We start from the raw sequence: 18,345 nt of genomic DNA, 5'->3' as shown, positions 1-18,345 counted from the left end.
TTGTTCACCTTTCCTACTGGCATCATCCCAGATCCCTGCTTTTCCTCCTTTTGTTCATTTCATCAGTCTCCTGATTGCTGATTCTTAACTGCGCCCATTTCTGTATTCCAAAACTCTTTTCTGGCACCAAATTCCTTTATCTCAAAGAAGTGTTAATTACTGGGCCTATATTCATATGAGCAACAAGATTATTTCTTCTGAAAATACTGTATACCCTTTTGAAATCAGACTCCGTAATCAGCTGCATCTGTAGGAGAATTACCAAAACCTTCCATTGTAATCAGGTCTGTGCACAAGCAACCCATTTGCATGCACTTCTGAACCAAGAGACAATCAAAGCCAAGCACAAGAGGAAAAGGAAGAGGAGAGCCCTCAATAGATAATTGAATGGCTCAAAATCCAGCCCCAACCCTCCTGAAAGGTGGAGTGGTAAATGTTTTTACGTATTATTACATTTGGATGCCACCTTTCCTTCAATGAGCTCAAGGTTCTACTCTTCCTCATGCTACCCTCACAATTCTGCAGGGTAGGCTAGACCAAGAGATGGAGACTGGCTCAGGGAGCCTCATGGCTGAGTGGAGATTTGAACTAGACCCTCCCACATCCTGGTCCAGGAACCTAACCACTATACCATACTGGCTCTCCAGTACATTGCATGGCTGTTGAATGAACATCCATCACTTTTTGAAACAGTTGGCTCATCAGCATTTTTCACTGCTAGTGATATCAGCAGTCTTGGTAACTGCTAAAAATAACATAAACTTGTAAGTAAATATATATACGTATACGTACGTGTGTGTGTCTGTGTGTGTGTACACACGTGCTGTAAAATTGCTTTGTTTATTCTCCAGCATTTTCTGTTTTGATATGGCTAGGTTTCAGCGCTTTTTCATGGTGAGGTTCTCGGGGAAGTGGTGCTATTTGTTTCAAGGAATGATGAGCTGGGTGTTTACTCCTTCTTTCTCTCTTAACAAAGGGCTTGTTTAAATTCTCTGCCGGAAGAGAAAAGTGCTGAAGTCATTCATCCTGGGAAAGCAGCCTCCCAGATTAATAATCTTTACTTTGAGGAAATTTAATCTAGTCACTCTGATAAATTGCTTTCACTTCAGCTTGTTTCATGGGGTTTTGGAGTTTGCTCAAAAGTGTGTTGGTATAAAATGCCTGGATTTGCTCCAGATTTTTCCCAGCCCCCCCCCCCCCCGCGCTTCACTAAGCACCGTTTTTTACTGCAGCCTTTGCTGCTGAAAACGTTCAGAATAGCGCAGAAATTAAGCAAAGAGATTATTCAAATCACTACGGTTTGTTTCCTTAAGTGATGGGAATGTAACTTTTTTTCTCCATGCTGGATGCCAAAATCTTATTTTGCTTTGAAAAGCAGTTATATAAATGGCAAGGTGGAAAACGACTGCCATTGAATTTAAACTTGTTTTTGCATCAGAACAGCCTCCAGGATTGAGAATATGCAGAACACCAGCAGAAGATCTCTGTTGCATTCAAAAGCTTGCATATGCAGGTCAAATAAAAGATGTCTCCTTGATCAGTTTACTCTTTTAGAATTTGTAAAATTCTAAAAGGAATTGAGATGTGGTCTGCAAATAACATACTTCTGCAGCAATTATTGTGATTCCAGAGACAATTATTCTAGGGTAAAAGAACTTGAGGATTGCAATTTAATTTTCATTTGGTTCATAGAAGGAGAATTCTTTGGATAGTACTTTGTTGCTCTCTGATCTTGCCTTGTAGGCTAATGCTCAGTGATATCCATGCAACATTACTGCTGCATTTTGGGGGGCTGGGATCTTATCATGGAGAAGAGAGAGAGACTCAGAATGATAGTGGATTCATTTCATTCATTCTACAACTGATTTCAGAATGTCCACAGGATACAATCTGGGTTATAACTGTGGAGCCTGTTGGTGTTTTCTGCCATCTAAAGTAAGACAGCAGGGGATTGACAAAAGCAGTGAAGTGGTTTTTCCAGAGAATTTTGAATTACAATTTTCCCATGCAAATTTGGGTTATTTGCATAAGAAAACACCCCAGTTTGCATCATAAAAAAATGTGGTGCCCTGGAGGGTGATCTAACTTAGCATGTTTATTTTACTTGTATGGAGTAAACAAATGTCAAAACTTTGAAACTGCAAACCTTGCATAATAATGTGTTGCAATGGGCATCCATTCATTGTCACTAATAAACTTTTGAAATGGAAAATCTTCCATGGAAAAATAAAGCACTAGGAAATTTTCAGCCCCACATTACAGACAGAAGGGAAATCCATTACTGGATACCCTGCTTGTTTGTCTTTTTAAAGTTAAAAGCAGAAGGGGGTGGAAATAGATCCTGATTGCATCACTGAGGGATCTGGTGGGTGGGTGTGGACCTTTTCTCCCAATGCTGTTTTCCTGATCTAACCCTCTCCTCCAAATTGTAATTTCATCCTTAGTGGGGGAAATACAGGTACATAGAAATAGCAGCTTCCAGTGGGGGGACAATTTACCGTATTTTTTGCTCTATAAGACTCACTTTTTCCCTCCTAAAAAGTAAGTGGAAATGTGTGTGTGTCTTATGGAGCGAATGCAGGCTGTGCAGCTATCACAGAAGCCAGAACAGCAAGAGGGATTGCTGCTTTCACTGCGCAGCGATGCCTCTTGCTGTTCTGGCTTCTGAGATACAGAATATTTTTTTTCTTGTTTTCCTCTTCCAAAAACTAGGTGCGTCTTGTTGTCTGGTGCGTCTTATAGAGCGAAAAATACGGTAGATTGTGAAATAGTACAAAGAAAAAGATTTTATAATTCTTCTCTGGAGTCCCATAGCTACACTGACTCCTTTAGCTTTAGCATCCTGTTTACTTTGGTCTTCACGTAGAATTATTTCATTTTCTTGCTACCTGAGATCCTTAAAATGCAGTTGCTAGTAGCAGAATCTGGAAAGTTGTCCAGACCTTCCTTTCCCTGTATATGTAATAAAAAGGCAACATACCTGTTTATTGAGTTCCTGAGCATGTTGTTTTGTATCAGATGTTGCCAATAATGTATACCAACCTTGTGTTGTTATTATTATTATTACATATTTATTAATACCCCATCTATTTCCCTGACATGGACTCAAGGTAGCTTACAAATAAAAATAAGAACAGCTAAAAACATAGAAGATTTTTTTAAAAAATTAACATGGAATGAGAGAGAGAGAGAGAGAAATCTATTAAAATAATACAAATAAATACAGCAAAAACAGCACAGCACCAGCGCTTTCATCAAAAGCAGTCAGACACTTAAGTGCACTCTCTTGTGGTCACCTTAATTGCAAATGAACTTTGCAGAGATGGTGAGGAGAGGAGCGTCAAGGGTTCCATTGTCCTGGCAACATCAGATAAGCTGTGTGTCAGGGAACTGCCATCAGCTCAGAGGTGAGAGGTGGAAGGGCAGAGCCTCCAAAAATCGTGGGAAGCAGCATTTCCTCAGTGGAGGCAGGAAGCCCCGCCTCTAGTGGGGAAGAGCTGCAGAGCTCGGAGGATGCAAGAAAGAGCCAAGACACAGTACATGAGCGAAGCGGGGAGGAGGGAGGTCCCCCTTTACTCAAGCCTTCCCTGCGCAGTAGGCTTTCACGCAGAGAAGGGAGGCGTCAGCTGCGGGTCAAGAGACTACTCTGCTGGGGGAAGTTTAAGGACCACCCACTTTCAGATTCTGCTAGTGAGTGAGCAAGACATGGAATAGCAAGACATTATAAACGTTTTGCACCAATAATAAAGCCTTTGAAAAGACCAGTGAGGGACCTTGCCTATCGCTCTCAAGCAACCACACCAATAGGCATAACACTGTGGTAAACGTAATATATTATTTTCACCCGCAAAAGGTTCTGAGGTTGCTTCTTCCTTCCCTTCTTTTCCACCACTTTGTAAGGAAACTGTCTGGTGCCATCCCTGCCAGTGAAAAGTTTTTCAAAGTTGACAGCCTTTTTCATTGTCTGTGCAAACAGAGTAAAAATGATTTCCCTTTTACATTTTAACCTTGAGGTTATCAATTTATGGGACTTCAGTTATGCAGATCCTTTGTTTGTATACCGTTTGACACTTAAAAATCACACACATACACGTACCTCACGTTCCTTTTGCATTTGGCATGCTGATCCCTTTGTCCAATATACATGGAGCGCTTCATAAGCAGAGGCTGGCAGAAATACTGACAAGATGTTGGCATATGTATTGTCTGGAACTGACAGAATTCTCATTTTCAAACCTGGATGCTAAACACTGTATGAATATCAAATGGATAGGATTAGTTTTTATGGTTCTTACTTTCTTAGCTTGTGGTTTTGTTGAAATCCAGCATTATCTAAGATGTCTGTGGCCTGAATCTCTCTTTAATAGAGCTTTGCTTGTATCTACTGTGAAGAAGTTTAACTCACACATACTGGTGCCACAGGAAGATTTGAACTGCAAATTGTGAACTCTTCGAAAATGTGTCGTCTCCTTGTTAGGGCCTATTTAGTAGCTCCTTATTGGTGGGAATTAGAAATACACCACAAATGGACTGCTTCCATACCACATTATTAAGATCTTTATGGTGACAGGCTAGTGTTGCTGCCTCAGGCCCCTCATTTCTGGTGGTGACCTGTCAGTGGATGTTACTCCACTGACAGCAAAAATTATTACTAATAAAACTTTTAGAGACCATTCTCTTGCAAAAGAATCCCAGAGCATTTCCCAACATACTATAAAACAGCATACTGTAATAACAACAGCAACAACCCAATTAAATAAATCAATTTATCCATCAGTTATAGAATCATCTAAAAGAATAGCCGTAAGCAGGTCAGGTAGGCAGGGGCTAGGGTATTGTTGTTGATTATTATTATTTTGTATCTTTATTTTGTATCTAGTGATTTATATGGAAATCGTTCAGTTTGGTTGTGTACTTTTTGATGTTTAGCTTATTGTTTATGACTACTTTTTTATGCTTGTAATTTTTTTATAAGTTGTAAGCTGCCTTGAGCATGGTTTTAACCTTTGAAAGACAGCATGTGAATGAAATGATTGATTCAACAGATCCTAAATCTTCAAATAGCAGAAATGAAATACAGGAGCCCACCATGCTTTGTTGGCAGTTGCCCTTCTAAAACAAGGAAATGTGATACTTGTCTTGAGAACTTCATTTGGGAAGCGAAAGTGAAAAAATTCAGTCCTCCAGTTTGAAAAACCAAAGGCAACTCTGCTGACAAATTCTACTTGGGCAGTGCCAATCTCCCAAGTTTTAGCATCCAGGGGTCTGTGGTCTGTCTGATTTGGATTAGAAGAGAGTGCTTTCACACAGTACTGCTGTGGTCATGCCTGCTGTGTAGCCTATTCTCAAATAAAGCCATGGCCCCAACAAGACTCTGGAAAGCAGGTGTCAATCAAGAGCAGCCAGCATGGAGTGGCATTGTTGTGCATGTGGCCTCTGGGAAGCAACGTCACTGTAGTTTACCAGGTGGGAGAAGAATACCCTGATGGGTGAACCAGATTTGTTCCATTAGTGCAGCACCAACCTCACTTCCCGCTTTCTTCTCAATAATCTGCAACATCATCAATGCCATGAAGCCACGGGCATGCCACCACCCTTCCCTGCCAGCAGCTCCTGGTGCCAGTGCAATGTTTAAAAATGTTTTCAGGACATGCTCTGAATGCGATAGACATAAGCTTGAAAACCCATGCACCGTTCATGTATGCTCACAAGGGAGCCACAATTGCATACAACTCCCAGCTGAGTAGTGGCCAATGTAGCCCTTCCCAGGGACCATAGGATTGCACTCCTGGGTTTGAATTATATTCATTCAAAACTCCAGACCTCTTTTGATGACTCTTATTTATCTGGCAGTGTTGGTCCAATGCCCATGCAGTGTTTTATTTATGGAAAACAGGCTATTCTACCCAATAGTAAGCTTTCAGTATCCCATTAGATGTCCAGAGCATCCAAAACTACAATTGTTCTTTGCCACTGGCAAAGAAACTAGCAAAGACGCCAAGAAACTAGCTAAATATACTAAACTTCATGGCATCAGTTTTAAACAGAGTTCTGGTTGGCTAGCTTTTGGAAGATTGTTTTGCTGTCGATGGTACTTGCTCTGATTTGTCCCTTTCTCAGCTGTCAGCGTATTACAACATGGAACGTGTTGCCATAAAAGTTTAGCAACGGGATGGCTTTCAGCAGCATTTTTATATGGTACTTAGGCTCTGTTCCGATCAAAATATTTGAGGACCATTTAATGCCCATCTGCTCTGCTGTAGCACAGAAGTTTGGGAGATGATGCTCTGCACTTGCCCAATTTTATTGACTCTTCCTCAGAAAGATTTGCGATAGCTCGTAACTTGGAAGCTTGCAAGATGTGATGATGACCTGCAGCGTTCAATTAATGTATGTCTGTAGGCAGCGGTGCTACATTAGTGGGAAAACAAAATGTAGATTCATTATGTGGCTTAATTTGGAAACGCTGGGATGCCTACATTTCGTGTGCAAAGAAGGAAAGCCCTGCTGGACCAGGCCAAAGGCCCCTTTGGTTCAGCATCCTTCTTCATACAGGGGCCAACCAGAAGCCTATGGGATGCCCACTAGCAGGACCAAAGGTAGGACCAGATTCCCAGCAACTGGCATTCAGAGGCACACTGCCTCCAGCAGTGAAAATACAACATAGCCATCTGGCTAGTAGCCATTGAATTTGGCTTATTCTCCATGCATTTGTCTAATCCTCTTTTAAAGCTATCCAAGTTGGTGACCATCACTATCTCTTGCAGGACCACTGTGTAAATAAGTGCTTTCATGTGTTTGCCCTACTCTTTCCATATCTAGCTTCCTTGGATGGCCCCAAGCTCTACATCTTGATCATGTCCCATTCCTGCCTCCCGCCTTACGCATCTTCTTTCCCTAAACTATATTAATGTTGTTTATTGAGCTAGAAATAAAGAGAGCATTTGGAAATTGTCCATTTTCATTGGCAATATATGAGTATGTAGCTCACAGGAAAAGAGGCGCCTCAGTTTCCTAGAGTAAAACCTTGTATTTATGGGAAATGAAATGTTGGGTTGGAGTTTTATGGTGTTCTTTCTTCTTTTTTACAGCCTCAACAGATGACAGCGCAGCAGAGAGAAAAAGCGGGACTCTTCACGCAGGTTTAATTGTTGGGATTTTCATACTGGTCCTGATAGTTGCAGCGGCAATACTTGTGACAGTTTATATGTACCACCATCCGACGTCAGCAGCCAGTCTCTTCTTTATTGAGGTGAGATGTGTTTGTCATACTAGATCACCAAATCTTCCACCTATAACCTGGTCAGAGGCTGGTCTGCTTCCTGTATGCTGAAACTCTGAAGTGTTCTCAGAGTCCTGATAAGCACTAGCTTTTGTCTTTTCCTGTCGTGTTGCTATTGTTCTTCTTTGATTTACAATGCTTGGCCTTTAGCTGGGCAGTATGATAACAGGCAGGGAGTGTATCTCAAGCCAGTTTAACTGCAGCGAACTTGAGCATGACCTTTTCCCCAAAACGACATGTTAAGTGACAGATCTGACTTGTTTGCTGAATAAATTTCTGAGGTCAAGTAGTCTGTCTCCAACCCTGTCTCTGAATCATCTTTGCAATAGTTGACCATATTAATGTGACTGTGCCATCATGATGCACTAGTTAATATCAGTATAACACATGCCATTATCAATAATGGTGGAAATAATTCATCTTAACTCAGTGTTCCTTTCTTGCATATTTTCTGTGTCTTACGAAAAGAAAACACCAAACTATCACTGTTCCTATAGGAAAGTAGACAGTAGCCTTGTTCCAGACACGGCTGTGGGCAACAATGTGATGCATATGACTGCTGGTTTCTGTAGGAATTGCATTTCTTTATTTTTCATACCCTGCTCTTCTTTCCAAGAGTCCTGGCAGAGTTTCTTGCAGGCAACTCACAGAGTCCAGCCTGCTTAGCTTCAGCAATAGGGCTGTGTCCTGGGCCTTCAGACCGTTGCCTTTTGCAGAGGCACCATCCAGTGTATGTGGAAGCACATCTAGGTATAGAAGGGAAGATTTATCTACTTCATTCCTTTGCTGTTTGAATGCGCATGCGAGTGTCTTAAGGCTAAGCAGATGGCCACCTGTGCGGATATGTGATTCAGTGGATTTGCCAATCCATATGTTGGTAACTCATTTAATGCTTGCCTATGCAAGAAAAGTATGCATCCACCGCACAGCTGCATGCAAGGAACAGGTATGAAGAGAAAAGCCTTTTCATCTGGACAAGCTGCTGAATTGGAGTGAAGATTCCCGTACCACTGCTCTCAGTGTTACTGCTCTCAGTGTTACTGTACTCTGTGGGTAAAGTGGTTGTGCCTCACTGGGTTCAACTGAAGGTAGAAATAATTCACATAAGCAACACAATCCACCTCCACAGCAACTGGACCATTCTGCATGCTGAATCTCATCAAGGCAATTTCATCAAGGGAATGCCAACATCGTTGCTAGGCGGATAGATGGATGGATGAATCAACAAATCAAATGCCAAATGATTTCAATATAAGCGTTAATCTACAACCCTAGACTCAAATGAGACTACTTTTGAGTAGACATGTCTCGTTGGAGTCTGCACAGCTCTTTCACCAGTCTGTAGAGCCCTCTTCCTTTAAAGGGGGGAGTGGCTTCATGACCAACAACAGTGACAGAACTTTTTATGGGGTGGTTGATGGAGGTGGGGAGAGAAGACTCAGTAGTTCCCAAAAATGAAAATGAAACTTGTTTATTTGTTTGTTTGCTTGATTAGCCCTAATACTATCATTTTCCCTTTAATAAATATTGTAATGTAGCAAGTTACCACAAGGACTTGTTTAGTAAATTGGTAGTAAAATTGCAAGTAATCTAGCGAAGGCACCTCATAATTTACATTTCTCTGCATGCAGCAAATAACAAAAAAGATGTTTAATGTAATGGAGACACCCCACCCCCGTGATAAACTGTTATGTTTCCAATTTGGCAAGCCTCTCAGCATGCAGAATAGTTTCAGGCACCCTTTCTGTGTGCATTGGTGGACAAAACAACATGTTTCTGAAATGATCTCCACCGCAGACATTATGAGCTTATTGTGGAATAATCACATGGAAGGAAATGCATATAAAGAGATTATTTAGAATCTCAGCAAACTAACACTGAATCAGAGCGCATACACAGCGCTCGTAATTGCTGTAACTGAATTCTTGTAGTAGGTAAAATGTACAGCATTATTGGTGTACATAAAAAATTATATAGCTCCTTATAAGGCATAACAATATGCTTCTCAGTTTCATCAGGAGCCATGGGGGAAATAGTCATTAAATGCCAATATACCCATATTCCTTTGCTTGCGCAATATGTGGAAATCATTAAACCCCAGTGAGCACATCTGTTCAGTTATTCTATCACCAATCTTCTCCTTCATCACTTATCCCCTAATCTTTATCTCCCTGTGGCATGTGCATAACAGATCTCTCCCACTACTTACTTGCTCACAGCATCCAGAACTTCTTCTTTTTTTTACAGTCCCAGTGGGCTGCTGTGCATGCATACAAAATCACATAACACCCCCCCTCCCATTGTTTTTAGTAGCACTTTCACCGTAAATAAATACCTTAACTGGCTGTTTTCATTGTTTGGAAGACAAGGGTGTTCTGCAGCCATGCTCGCCATGTACATTCTGTGGCTGCAGTCCTATATTCACTTACCTGAGAGTCTCATTGCACAAGTCTCCCAAGTACTCAGTGAGGCTAACACCTGAATAGACTATGGGATATCTTTGTTAGATGTTAGAAGGCTATCCAGGAGAGCTTCTTAATTAGATTGGTGTTCTCTGCCCAGTTGGTGGTGTGTTTGCTGTTGTGCTTATAGCATTCATTTGAGTATATGGCAAAGAGAGAAGCCGGCTGGTTTGTTTTTCAAAAGGCAAATAACAAATAGCTCATTTCTGTTTTAAGGACATCTGGACACTTAAGCAATAAGCTGATCTCGTTGGAAAATTCAGTTTAGTTCAGTTCAGCAAGCTTTGTTTTGTTTCTTTAAGCTTCTCCCCCTCCCAATATTCATTATTGAGTTTGATTATTAGTACAGTTATTCCATTCATTCTTCAAAATATAATAAGGTACATAAAGAAAAACCAAAATAACTCAACATCAAATCACACTTTATCTTAAGTCTTTAGAGATGATTTCCCTCCACCTCACTGCGGGTCCTTACTCCTTCTTTTTCTTTTTAACTGTCTCCTTTCTCAACTTTTAGTTCACTGATCTTACATGGCTTACATTATCTGTCTGTTATCTAATTTGTGAAAATCAAAGCATATTAAGGATTTTGTTTGGGAACAATGTTTTTCTAAGTATACTCGGTAACACTCCCACTCAGTTTTAAACTTTTGGGTTGTTTGGTTCCTGATTACATCTGTCATCTTTGGTACCAATTTCAAAATCCTAGATCCCACCATTGCAATGCAAGGCAGAGATCATAAGGAGAACCATAAAAAGCACATTTAGTTTGACAAAGATATGTGTGAATAAAGTCACAATTGTCCCATGGGCATTTCAGCAGTTCATCATGGCTGCCCCTTTAGGGCCCAGGGAGAATTAAAAGAAAAAGTGTAAAACACATTGAGCTTTAACAAATTAATCTTTAGCTAACTGAAATGCTACCATTTGAACAGCTAGTGTGAAGTAAGAACGTCATTGAAGAAAAAGAAGAAAGTACCCAGCCTGTTCTTCATTATTTCCCTCATTTTCTTAACTGCTTCTATACTAAACTGTCACAGACTTCATAACCTAGTGATTACATCACTTAGTTTCCACAGCAAAGGGGGTTCATCAATTACCCTGGTACTCCATCAGATTGCATAATTGCCTTTCTCTTGAGGCGGGGGGAATGGAGCTAAAATCCTTTCCACTGCCCATAGTTGGCGCTCCAGTCCTAGAGACATCTTTTGTAGATACATTTTTTTTATTTTTTAAAAAAGTTCCACTCGTATGCAGTCTATAAAATTTAATCAGTGTTTGTGAAGTAGGTCTGTAATATATACTTCTTCCCCATCCTTTACTTTTTCTTAGCTTAGTAGCTACTGCTAAGACTAAAAATGATGAGAGATTAATTTGGCTTCTCCTGGACTGCAGGAGTGTGAAGAACTGCAAATCCTGCCAGGACAATTAACTTTTATTTATATTATCAATTAATAGCTGAAATATTTGAGTTTGGATCGGTAGCTCAGTCAAGTGAACTAATAATAGCTCTTGTCAAAGTTCCATGGCTTCACAGGTACAATTAGACAACCCTGACTGTTTGCCTATGTTATTATTAATGAGAAACTTCAGAAGCAAAACTTTTTTAAAAAACACAATATCTCACACATGGAAAGGAGTGGAAAGATGTTCTTCGGACAATTTTCAAGTTTGTAAAGTAACTTTCAGGGTTTTTCACTTCTTGTATGACAGCTGCATCCCATCTTACATAAACTGATTATTTTTATTTCTGATTTACAACATCAGAAATGGTTGTTTACACACAGAATGTGAACAATCCCAGGCAGCTTTGCTGAAATTCTAGAATCCATTTGATTGTGTGTCATCAGGCAAGTTACATAGAACTATTGTCATAATGACTAACTGAAGTCCCATTGATTAATATCCCGACAAACAGTAGTTTAAGGATGCAGAGAGTTGTTTGGAGATACTTATTCCCCTCGCAGAACTACAATTTCCGTAGTTCCCTGGGGGAAGAGGGTTAAACCACTCTGAAAATTGTAGCTCTGTGAGGGGAATAGGGGGTCTCCAAATAACTCTCAGCACCCTTCCCATACAACTGTATGGTGGTGCTTTAAATGTGTGGTGTGAATGTGGCCTAGGTCTGGAACTGACCCTACATTTTTACATAGATTTATGTAGAGCAGTGTTGGCCAAACTTAGGTCTTCAGCTGTTTTTGAACTACAACTCCCATCATCCCTAGCTAACAGGACCGGTGGTCAGGGATGATGGGAATTGTAGTCCCAAAACAGCTGGAGACCCAAGTTTGGCCTACACTGATGTAGAGCTTGGGACAGCTTCTGCTAGAATCTGACTGCCTTTGTTTGTGTGTCCACTCTTCTAGCGTCGCCCCAGCAGATGGCCTGCAATGAAATTTCGGAGAGGCTCTGGACACCCTGCTTATGCCGAAGTGGAACCTGTGGGCGAAAAGGAAGGCTTCATTGTGTCAGAGCAGTGCTAGGATTTCTAAGGCAGATCACCAGTACTGGCCTACAGGTGTGAGACATTTACGCTGCCTCTGATGAAAGAGATGGAAATCTAAGCTGCTGTAAACCCGAGAGAGACGGAATGGAGTTCTGGATAAACTTTCTCCAAGGAAAAGTGTCTAGGATACCCGATTACCCTTTCAAAGATATTTTTTGCCCCCCTCACAGCAAATCACCATGCCATGTTTCAGTAGCACCCTTCAGAAACACCTACAGTAGGAGAATGATGAACACAATTGCCATGCTCTCTAGGTATCGGAGATGTAGAGTGATTCGGGATATAAAGCTTTAGTTCAGAACAGTGCTTCCCTTCTGGATCCAGTGCAGTGACGGTGTTTCTATTCCAGCTGTTACCGGTGGGTTATCCTTTCAGCCCCAGAGGCAATGCTCCTCGTTTGACAAGGCTGCTGGTGAGATCAATCTGATGCAGATAACATAGCTAAGCAGTTTTCTGCAGTTCATGAGTAATGTAATTTTCATTTCTAAAAATAAAATTAGAAAACTCCACCCAAGTCCAGAAACATGATATACATCTGAAAACAACAAGAGTCCTTCTTGTATTCTGTAGGCTTATATCCCATGAACTGTGATTATTATTGTTTTGCTCACAACTATATTTCTATAGTTGACAAAGCATTAGAGAGTTGTCAGGGGTTTTTTCTTAAAAAAAAAGAAGTGATAAGGTTTTTCACTATGGTGAAATTGGGCTGTCCTGCTGGAATATACAGAGAAATTGGACTAATATTCAGTTTTGATCTTCACAAAAGTGAGATGGAGTCAGCGTACGCTCGCTTGGGAGTAAGTCACTTAGGAGTGGCCATGCCTAGTATTTAGCTGATAGTTTCAGGGATAATGCTTATGCTCCTGAAATGTGGATTGAAACAGAAGTGGTAGATGTATTTGGCTGATGCCAGAGGGGAAACAGCCTTGAAACACAAAAAGAAATTATTACCATTTTTAACTCTTCCCATTCTGTCACAGGTCACTTGAGAACAGTGCTGTTGGTTCCACCACACCCTTCCCCAAGACAAACATTAAATGTGTTGCAATCCCTGCAGATTCATGTAGAAGTATTGTTTAATGCACATAGTAGCTGCATACATACATACATGCATATATATATATATAAATACATATATATATATATAAATCTATTTTTTTTATAGCTAACACAAGGCAGGCTCTTGTGACTGTTAAAGAGTGCTTTTTTTGCCATCCGGACGATGGAAATATATTGCATTGCTGCATATTTCCACTGAGTTGTAAAATAATCCTTAATATTAAAATAAGATTTTATGTTGTATAGGGAAAGTGGTTCATTTATCTGCAGTGCTATAACTTTGCCTGCCTCTGGAAGCCACAGTTTCTTAAACAACAAAACCCTTTCCTTCCCTGACTGGGAAAGATAATATTTTTTTAAAGAAAACTCCCAGTGAAATATTCCTTTGGATGGAAAGGGGGCAATATATATTGAGCTACTAAAATGTCTATTCAGATTTTGTATGGACATTATTGCATTGTGAAACCCATTCATTAATTTCACCTTCCGTATGAACAGCAGCACTTGAATCATAGTAGTTTCAGGTTGTTCAGATACCTTTTCAGGTCGCACCTTTATAACACGGTTCTTTACATTTTCACATCAATACTTGTATGGTTCTGGTTTTTTTAAAGGGAGGGAAACAAAACCTCCATGATTTTTACTTGTTATTTCCTTCAGTAAATAATACAATACTGTATTTTCTGTATTCATTATTTCCTCTGTTGGATTCATTTTGCTGTGTGTCCACTAGTCATCCAGAAGAAGATGGGACATTACTGAAAGCAGTGGTTTAACTACAAAACTGTTAAAAAGTCATTTTCCTTTCCTGGACTTTTCCATTTCCTGGTAACAAACCAGAACTCATTCTGTGCAGGGACCTCCCATTCTTCCAGTGACAGGTCTGGGTGGAGGGCTGTATTGTAGAGAAGGAAACAAGAAGTTTATTCACCTGAGGGCCAAGTAGATTACTGGTGAGGAAACTTTTCCAGTCCAAGGGCCGCATTCCCTTCTGAGCAACCTTCCAGGGGCCAGTGATAGACAAGGCATGGGGCAAAGGAGCACAGAGCAAGAAATGTAAACACACCTCTCAGTATCCTCCAGTTAAACAAACTAGAGGCATTATTAGCATTAATATTTTATTAAATTTGTATGCCACCCTTCACCTGTAGATCTCAGGGCTCTTCACAACATAAAAATACAAGATTAAAAAAACACAAAATACATAATAATAAGAACAAGAAGAAGAAGAAACCAATAGCACATCCCTCCCACAATACATTTAAAAGGGTATTGGATGTGAAACAGCCCAAGGTCTGGTTGAAGGATGTTTTCACCTGGCGCCTAAAGATGAATAATGAAAGTGCCAGGCAAGCCTCTCTGGGGAGAGCATTCCACAAACGGAGCCACTGCAGAAAAGGCCCATTCTTATGCTGCCACCCTCTGGACCTCTTGTGGAAATAGCACATGAAGATGGGGCTCAGATGATGAACACAGGGTCCAGGTAGGTTCATATGGTGAGAGGCAGTCCTTGAGGCATTTAAGGCTTTATAGGTCAAAACCAGCACTTTGAATTGAGCCCAGAAACTGATTGGCAGCCAGTGCAGTCGGGCCAGGATTGGCGTTATATGCCCAAACTGTTTTGCCCTGGTGAGCAACCTGGCCACTGAATTCTGCACCAGCTGAAGTTTCCAAACTGTCTTCAGAGGCAGCCCCATGTATAATGCATTGCAGTAATCTAACCTAGAGGTTACCAGAGCATAGACAACAGAAGTTAGGCTGTCCCTGTCCAGATAAACCTGCCAAAGCTAATGGAAGGCACTCTGTGCCACTGAGGCCATGTGAGCCTCAAGCAGCAGTGGTGGATCCAGAAGCATCCCCAAGCTATGTACCCACTCTTTCAGAAGGAATGTAACCCCATCAAGAGCAGACAACCTCCCATGCATCTGGTCTAGGGAACCACCCGGTAACAGTGCCTCAGTCTTATCTGGACTGAGCTTCAGTTTGTTGGCTCTCATCCAGTCAGTTATCAGAGTTCAAGGGCATCTGGTAGACTTCCATCTTGGTATCGGCCATTAGCATCACATTCTCCCATATCCTTTTGGAGAGGCAAATCATTGGTGTAGCTGCCTTGCCAATTTGCTTGTCCTGCTCATTGTTTATGGAGAGGTTGCTGGTTATGATGGAACCCAGGTAGACAAGTCATCTACCACCTCAAGCATGTGATTACTAATGCTGATGCGTGGAGTGCTGGTGACATTCTGACCGAAGATGTTGGTCTTTGTCAGGCTGGTGGTGAGTGTGAAGTCCCTGCAGGCTTGTGCAAAATGGTTGATGAATCTGTAGAGCTTCCTCAGAGAGTGCTGTCAAGGCTGCGTCACCTGCAAGCAACATCTCATGGACAAGAACCCGCCATACTTTTGCTATGACATGGAGACGCAAGGTCCAGATGCTGTTGAACTCCCATCAGCTTGGATGAAGATAAACAAGAATAGGAGCTGGAATCCAATAACATCAGGAGGGCCAAAGGTTCCCTCTTTTACATCCACTGAATACCTTCCATCAGTGGTATAAGAGAATAGTGATAAAGGAAGTCAGGGAAACACACTCTTGTCAAATGCAGCAATGCGAGGAGTAAATAATATTTCAAATTATGCAATCACACAGCCTGCTCTTTTCAATAGCTGGTAATGTTCTGTAATAACAAATGCACCAGTAAGATATGGGGACATGCATTTTGTCTTTGTCCCAGAAACTCAGCAGTTGTACTGCTAATTAATGGTGTAGCAAATGAGACTGACATTCTTCAGCCACCCTATCTTATCTTGTGGAGCCTGCAAAGGCCATGGAGTCATTGCAGCTGCCCAAGGGATTCTGATTTTGCTTCTGGGCATCTTTGATTGCCACAGGCTGTTAATTCAGGTGGCAGGCACCACATGTAGCATCCTGGAAAATGCTCATTCTTACGGATCACAAATACCAGACAGCAAATTATGAATCACCAGTAAAAATGGGCCTAATGTAACAATTACTGAATGTTCGCTTGCTGGTAGTTTGACGCATGAATGGATGCACAGCATATTTTGCTCATGGTGCCAAGCTTGATACTTGTACCACTTACTAAATTCATGACACTCCAGAGCCCCGTTATGGCCATTGCGGCACAGTGTTAATCCTTCTCAACAGATGCGTTCCACAACACTGCTCTTAATTCATCTAGTTTAAGAACCTCTGGTGGTAAGAAAGAGTCACATGAGAGTGAACATCTTGGGCACGGACTATCTTGTGTTGCTTTTAAACGCTTCTATTCCTCTCTGTGGGACGTTCACAGGAGAACTCAGTGGTTTGTGCCTTTGGGCCATAACTGAATAAACCACATGTAGATAATTTTACAATGTTGTATGCCACTGACGTCAACGGGGAAATGCCTGTGTCATTTGGCAGCAGACAGTGGGACGGGGCAGGCAGCCTAGGTAGGCTTATCTGCTTGTTAGAAAAACAAAAATTTGAAATAATACAAATGATATATACAGCAATTTAAATGAAATAAAAATAATGATGTTTTATCAGGTTCAATCTTTGGTTATTACTCCCCCCCCCAAAAAAAAAGCACCAGTGTCTAGGTTTTATGGTAATAACCAGTATGTGAGTATTGGGGCAATTCATTAATTCCATTGCATTGTAGAAAATACATGGGTGTCCTGAACTGGCAGGACAACAGGGAAGAGGATCCCAGCAAAGAGTGTAGCCAGGACTGGAACACACTGGGGCAAGCTGGGGATGGGGAAGGAGAGGCTGGTGTTGGAAGTACTCACAGGGTGATGGAAGATGACAAGGGGATGGGGGTTAATGCACAGGAACCAGAACAGCAGGACCCAGAGGGGCCCCTGTTTCCAGAGAGCAGCGGAAGGGGAACTCCAGGAGGCTGAGGCAGGCAAGCGCCCACAGCCCAGTTCCCTAGCTGGCCAGGTGGAGCTCACTAGCTCTGGGAGGAGGTGTGTGATTCCTCAGCCGGAGTTGGCTTGAAACAGGTGAGGGTCACCTGCCTCATCGAGCCCAGGTGCTGTAACCAGCATGCAAAGTACTAAAGGGCAGCAGAGCTGAGGTGCTGTTTCTGCCCAACTGCCCATGTAGATGGACCTCAGCTTGGGTGCTCCAGGATTTCTGTGGGACTCTGCTTCCTTTTGACACATGGATTGACCCTGGACTGGGGACTTGACATACTGGCTTGCCACCAGGTAGGCCAAGGGTTCAGGACATTGGATTCATTTACTTTGGCCAATAGGCATATTCATGTGACCATGTAGTACTGATATCTATAGGGAAATGCCATTCACTATGGCAAATTTTGCCTTTTCCTGTGAAGCAAGAATGGCATGAAGCTAACTGTGGTCATCTATACTTCCCATGTTTTTAATTTGATTGGATTGAAAATGATACAAATATGATTCATTACTCCAACATCTGTGGTTAAGTGTCAGTATTGGCAAAGAATCCTGCTGGAAGCACAAATTTGGACTGTGAGACAAATCCAGAATTAAATGTTTCATAAGCGTTCTCCTTAGTTTTTAATGGTGATCATTCTGATCCAGCAATGATGTTGCACATACTGTTAAGGCCCTGTGGCTTGGTTGTTTGGTGTGTGTTTGTGTCTGTTTAATTGGGTATGCTTAGCCTGGAGAAGAGGTCATTATGAGGACATGTGAGTGAGCCGTCTTCAAATATTTAAAAGGCTGTCAGAGAGATGGTATAACAAATTGGCTTGCTGTTGCTGGGGAGGGTCAAATCCACACCAACGGATTCAAATGAGAATAAAAAGGAGGTAGACTGAATGTTAGGAATAACTTCCTGGTGGTGTGAGCTGTTTGACAGTGGAAAAGACTGCTCAAAGTTACCCACACCTGTTTTAGGTGCCATTTTCTCTACATTTCAGTTTTGGTTTTAGCCTGTCTTTTCTCTTGCAGTCTCTTGTATATTGCTGGGGTTTTTTTAATTATTGCATTTGCATGTTGTATGAACAGTTTGTCATGGTTTTGCATGCTGTCCTGGGATCA

The 18,345-nt window shown here is 41.5% G+C and overlaps 1 protein-coding gene across 2 annotated transcripts in view; it reads left to right on the top strand.

The window, feature by feature from the left end:
- The window catches only part of PLXDC2 (plexin domain containing 2), a 233,670-nt gene extending 219,679 nt beyond the window's left edge, over positions 1-13,991 (top strand). For both annotated transcript variants that reach the window (XM_053359669.1, XM_053359670.1), the window contains 2 exons: positions 7,092-7,252; positions 12,111-13,991. In XM_053359669.1, the coding sequence (XP_053215644.1) occupies positions 7,092-7,252; positions 12,111-12,227 (278 nt within the window). In that variant the 3' untranslated portion in view covers positions 12,228-13,991. The remainder of the gene's footprint in view (positions 1-7,091; positions 7,253-12,110) is intronic.
- Positions 13,992-18,345: the final 4,354 nt, after the last annotated feature.

Source organism: Podarcis raffonei, chromosome 12 (assembly GCF_027172205.1).
Source record: "Podarcis raffonei isolate rPodRaf1 chromosome 12, rPodRaf1.pri, whole genome shotgun sequence".
Taxonomy (NCBI): domain Eukaryota; kingdom Metazoa; phylum Chordata; class Lepidosauria; order Squamata; family Lacertidae; genus Podarcis; species Podarcis raffonei.
This window is presented reverse-complemented; position numbering and strand designations above follow the sequence as displayed.